Source organism: Diospyros lotus, chromosome 13, assembly GCF_014633365.1.
Source record: "Diospyros lotus cultivar Yz01 chromosome 13, ASM1463336v1, whole genome shotgun sequence".
Lineage (NCBI taxonomy): Eukaryota > Viridiplantae > Streptophyta > Magnoliopsida > Ericales > Ebenaceae > Diospyros > Diospyros lotus.
In genome coordinates, this window is record NC_068350.1 from 898,592 (window position 1) to 904,682 (window position 6,091).

General features: G+C 36.2%; 1 protein-coding gene across 1 annotated transcript; it reads left to right on the plus strand.

The window, feature by feature from the left end:
* The first annotated feature begins 1,029 nt into the window (after positions 1-1,029).
* Positions 1,030-5,382, plus strand: LOC127787999 (uncharacterized). Its single transcript, XM_052316117.1, has 2 exons — positions 1,030-1,394; positions 3,859-5,382. Exons 1-2 carry the CDS (start codon positions 1,366-1,368, stop codon positions 4,388-4,390), a joined length of 561 nt encoding a protein of 186 aa, XP_052172077.1. The 5' UTR covers positions 1,030-1,365; the 3' UTR covers positions 4,391-5,382.
* The last annotated feature ends 709 nt before the right edge of the window (positions 5,383-6,091 follow it).

Consider the following 6,091-nt stretch of genomic DNA (forward strand, 5'->3'; position numbering starts at 1 on the left):
GATCATGATGTCCTTTTCTCTTTGCTAAAGTGGATCCAACACTGAGCCAGAAATGAATGATGATGCCACCCATTAGCAAATTATATTTACTAACATCTAACATAAATAGTAGAAAATTTCTTATCTTAAACAGGAGATGTTCTTTATTAAATTTAAATAAAAGAGAAGGGTTGTGTTAGAAAATTAAATTTTGGATAAATTAAAAGTTTATAATTCATACAATTGATTTCATTTAGTAAAATTAAGATGCATTATCAACGAATTTTGATCTTTTTATATATACGAGTAACTTAAAAAATGTAATTTTTTTAAATATTTTGTTAATTAATTAAGGGTTGACAGATCTTTGGTGATCCCTACAAGATCAAAAAGGTGTGAAGAGAAATTGGATTTAACAAATGAAAAGGGGGATTAACAAAGCAAGTATGCTTTAGATTCCTCAATTAGAATAATATTGCAAAGCAAATGAAAGAAAAGAAACCTAACCCATGGAGGGAAAAAATATTATTTAAACAGTTAGTAGTGTTATAATTAAATATTAAAACAACATTGAGAGGGCTAGTGATCTGATCTTATGGTATCATATCATAGGAAAAAAGAAGCAAAAGCATGATTACAAGGCCACTGCCACTTTCAGTTCTCTTTTCTTCCTCAATCATGACTCAACCAGTTCTTGTATTTTTATTTTCATTTAACTAAGCTAAGTATTCCTTCCGTCAACTTAACTTTTTACTATAACCACATTCCATTCTTCACTTAACTTTCAACAATGACAAGTTATTTTAACATCCAACAAGTTAGCATTTTTACTGTCATTCAGTATTGATGAGTTGTTCATCTGTATTAATATGATACTTAATATAAAATATCATCACGGCTATCAAACTTCAAATATGTGTGAAAAATGTCACAAATTTACCCCCCAAAATTAATGAAACTAGTAACTGTGGTGAGGGGTCATAAGGGTAATTTAACTTTAAAAGGGCCCAACTTTGGAACTTTGAATCTCTCTTTCTCTCTCTCTAAAATCAAGTTGGGATTGTATGCAGTAGTCAGTGATGGGCTGAGAAAGCAAAAGGCAAGAGGGAGAGAAGGATGCTGTTGCTGCAATAAAGAACCCAAAAGAAAAGGAAGCCCTCTCCCCCATTGCCAACGGATCTTTTCTTCCCTTCTCTCTCTCTCTCTCTCTCTCTCTCTCTCTCTCTCTCAAACAGTCTCAAGAAAAAAGAAAAAGGAAATTCAAAAACAATCCCAAAAATGGCTTAACAAAATCAATCCTTCTCCTGCCCTACCCAGAGATGAACTCCCTTTCCTCTATTCCTCCACCTTCAACCTTCACACTTCCATTTTCCCCTTCTATTGTTCATGCAAGATCCAAACAATTCCCAATCACGGTACTCTCACTCTCACCCTCTCTCTCTCTCCCCCCCCCCCCCCCCCCCCAATCTCCCCTTTAATGGCAGAAGATTTTTTATTTGTGCTTGAAATGTGGGGATTGGGTCATTTTGCTTTTGCAATGCTGCTTTGCATTTGCACTTCACATTTGCATGCTTGTGTTGAGGAAGAATGGCAATTTTGGCATCTTATATGCTTATGTGGGTTGATTATAGATTTCTTAATGTTCCAAGTTTGAGCTTGAGGTTTTACTGTTCTTTTTGTTTGATGGGTTGTTGGGGTTTGATGAGAAGCGAAGGATGTGAACAGAACATAACTGGCTTTGTTTTTCTCTTATTGTGGTCATGCTTCTTGCTAATTATATGGTTCAGGGTTTACTTAATAAACAGAAACAAATCAATTTGGGGGTGATTCTTGAATGTTGGACCCAAAGTCAATTGGGTTATAAGTTTTAGGGTTTAGGATTAAAAAGGGTTAATTGATTTGGTTGTTGGGTCTGTGTGAGTTCAGTGTGGGGGAGGTTGGAATTATGTTTCCCATTTTGGGAATATGATCTGGTTAAATCATTTAAAAGTTCTAGTTTCAGAATCATGAGGTGAAAATTAGATTCGTTTATCTAAATTTCTGTTCTTACTTTTACATCAAATTAGAAGAACATTGTCTAGCTCAGATTATTATTGATTATTTGGGTAAGACAACTAACTTTTCTGAACATTCCATCAAGACAAAAATAAGAACACACTTTAGGTAACATCACACTCGGGATAGATTTGGTTTAGCTAAGAGTGTAAGAAAGACAAATCTGAGAATTAAGTCAAAGCGATTGAATCCAAGGATTAAATCAAAGTAATTGAACTGATATCATTACACTAAAATGGACCATACTTCTGAACAGGTTGCTCTGATTTTTTGGTTTTTATATGTTCTTTTTGTGCACTCAATGCAAGAACTAAGAAGAGTAAGAGCCAAGGGGCCCTTGTGAATTGTGCTATTAGGCTTTGGGCCCAAACTTCCATTTTTGGTGGGCTCATCTCTTGGACATGTCGGTTTTCAAAGAAGCCATTTCCTATGATCTAACGCTTTCAATTAATAATCAAAGTTACTTTATCCAGTATCAATTGATTTGTATTCTAAAAGATAAGTGTTAGGGGTCAAGCAAAAAGTTTTTGCTGTTCAAATGTAATTGTGTGAATAACAGTAAGTGGTTTCTTCTTAAACCAAATCTATATTTACCTGATAAGAGTTACATGGGCTGATCTATGATGGGCTTTGGTTGCATTTTAAGTGCTCGATATGGGCTTGGATGGCATGATGCAAAATTGAAACTACTCAACCAATTCATGGGCCTTACTGGACAACAGCTATACAATGAGGGCAAAAGGAGGAAAATATCAGAGGAAATTGCTGAACTTTGGTTGTCTTAGATCTTCAATACATTCTGAAACCAGATAAATAAGAAATTACATGAAAACCTGTCTGCATTTTTCTTCAGAAATGTACAAATATACAGTTGGATTTAACTTTTTTCGATTGGTCATAACAATTGCAATACCAGTTTAGAGACACTAGATTGATAAATAATAATAGCAATTGCAATTGATGTAGCAAGTGGTCAACTCCTGGCACCTCTTTGGTAAAGGGCATTTGCTGGGAGATCAAGTGGTAACTGCCATCTTGTTAGTTTTGTTGCTGCGTGTCTTATCTTGATATTGTCAGTGCATTTCGTTACAGTTAATTTAGGTATTAGTTCAGTTGGAAAAAGGTTAAGAGTGGAAGGAGAACTGAAATGTGGATAAAAGGGTGTGTTTATTTCTTTTTTCACAGACCAAGTGGCAGTGCCATAGACGACAACGATAGTTATCGTTCTTTGAGGAAAAATCAAGAGAAGAATGCTCAGAGTAGAGTTCTAAATACAGGATTTTGATATCTGCTGATCTCTGAAAGATCAAAGAACAGTTTTGATACATCTTCTTACCCTTGCAGACTAGATGATATTTATGTAAGCTTGCACTTACGCATGCAAGATTAAGATTAGACTGTCAAATATCTCTTTTTATGATTATTTAGGAAATCGATTAACTTTCTCTATCCGGTAGATGCCATGTTGTAGTTTTCCCCCTCCCCTGCAGGTCATTTGTTGCAAAAGTAGTCGATGCCATGTTCTCTATCATTGCTTGCTTGACAGAATTTTGTCAATGTCTCTAGTGTACGCAACAAGTTGAAAGTTAACATGTAGTTTACCAGAAAAATGAGGTTCGACGAATATCTAGTTTTCTAATTAGTTGAAGTTTGGCATTGAATTCTTTAGATATGGAACTAGATTTGGTTACAAACAGTTTCCAAAAAGCCTAAATTTGTCTGTATTTTGTATGCACATTTGGTGTATCTTTCGTGTGTTGCTTTGTTTTTCTTTCTAATGCATTCAACGAAGACCAATCATCATATCATTGTGTTATGCAATAGGAAGCCGTGGTACCAAAGAGCAGTGGAAATGGCCACCCTGTGGAAAACCATTTCCAAGTCCCCGGAAATTCCCACAACCAATGCAACCTTATGGAAAACCATTTCCAGATCCACCGAGGTTTCAGCCACAAGTGCAAACAGACAGAAGCTAAGAAAATGCACCTCCCTAAAGGTTGCGACATCGTTCACGCGAGTTTGCTTATGCGCACCAATATCTTCCTACACGGAGATCTTCCAAGCTGATGTTCCTCCAAGAAGAAGCAACAGTTACCCGAGAGCAAAGCCGTTTCCCTCCCAGCAAGAAAGAACTCCGAGCTCCAGAATCAGCATGGAAGGGAGGAGAATTTTCCGGGGAAAATCCTTGACAGACGATGTGTTGATGAGAAGATTTGTTGTGGAAGAAGAGGCAATGATGCAGGTTAGGAGGAGGAACCAGATGGATATAATTAGGAGGAGGGCTGCCATGAGAAGGAAAATGCTTGGGCCAAGCCCTCTCAGTAGAATGGTTTTGGCCGAGGAGGAATCGATTTAATGAAACAGGTGGGGCTTTAAGGCTTTCCTTTCCTCTATCCAAACAACAACCGTTAATGGTATTTTCTGCTCCCCTCATTCTATTCTTTGAGGCTGTAAATGGCAGCTATTCATCCTAGTATTCTCCAAAGCAGTGAGGTAATCCCTCCTCTAGTCGTCGGTTTTCGTTCTGTTACTTGAGAAACTAGCTGCTTCAGCCCTTTAACCACTGGAATTCATGCATAAATGGGATCTTCTTGCTAGAAATTATTGGCTGTTCTTGCTAGAGATGATGGTTTTATAGATTGGTTTCAACAAAGAACTCATCGCAATTCAAACTTTGATGGAAACATGCAGGAAAACCCGAGTATGAAATTAAACCATCAGTTCCCCTTTAACAAGAATGATCGACCCCATAAATCCTATACCCTATACCTAATGCACGAGACTCTTTATTTTCTAACAGTCATATTTGTACGTAGCCTCTTTGTTTCTACAACTCGACCTCGTGGACCTTCTGGACACAAAGCTTCACCAGTGGGGAATAACATTTGAGTTGAACTGCCAACCTAGACACGTCTTGTTTATGCAGCCCAGAGAGAGGCATCAATTAGGTTAGCAACCTCTTCTTTTTAGGTCACTTGGTGAACAAAGCTGCTCTGTCTTCCCCAAAGTTTGATCTTGCTTATAAGCCACTCTAATCCTATTATTATACCTATTGAAATGCAGATCTAACTTGTGAAACAAGGGTTGCAGTTATCTTATACTTGTCAATCATATTACAGCCTATATATATACATACATATTAGGTCTCTTCTCTAACTACCATTATCAACCCTTCCCTCTTTCTTCTTGTCAGCCACCAACCCTCCCTACTTAGCTTACCTTCTTTTTTTTTTTTTTTCCCATTATTGTATCGATAATAACGGTTAAATTGTCCTTTTGTGATTAGAAGGTCATGGGGTTGTGTTGCAAAAATGGTTTTTCTAGAAGAAATGTTTTGTTATAAAAAAAAATTGTTTTTTTTCTCCACCACGACTCACTAAAAAAATCAAATATCGAAAATGTTTTCTTTCTTTTTTTTTTTTGGGTCTTTCTAAACATAAAATTCACGTTAGAATTCTGAGCCAAATTTGAAGGCAAAGAATTTGACTTCAATTTCAAGGTTGAATGCACCCTCTTGACAGAAGAGTCCTTGGGCTTCTGACGGTGACTCAGGTGACAATAATTTATCCCTCTTTAATAAATAAATCATCTTTAAATTTTTATTTTTTTTTAACGTAAGAAACTTGAGAAGTCTTTCGATCACAATTAATATTCGGTTTGGTTCTATTTTACCTTCTCTAAAATTTACGATTTACTTGCTTTATAGTCATACGTAAACGGATAGACTTATCGTGAGCTGAAACATGACGACTTAATTCTTAATTGTTTATAAGAAAAAATCAATTAGGGACGCGTGAGACACTCACCAATATTCTTACTAATTCTTTTATTATAGGTTATCTGCTGTGAACAAGTCATTCGTCTTATGATCGATGTTTTATTTTTATCTTTTTATTTTTTAAATTAATTAATTTTAGTTGGGTTTGTTTGTTTAGCAGATGGAAGTGTAGGATTGGAATAAATTGATCAACCAAGAGCTCAATCATCGTCAAATATATGATGATGATTCATCGTAGAGTGCTTGACCGCCCGTCGTCTTAGTGCGCCTAATTGAAAT

What these genes read in the sequence shown, in the direction of transcription:
- LOC127787999 (XM_052316117.1), top strand. Translation starts at nt 1,366, where the DNA reads ATGCAAGATCCAAACAATTCCCAATCACG. An exon ending in CCAAACAATTCCCAATCACG is followed by an intron (nt 1,395 to 3,858) that starts GTACTCTCACTC and finishes GTTATGCAATAG; the next exon opens with GAAGCCGTGGTACCAAAGAG.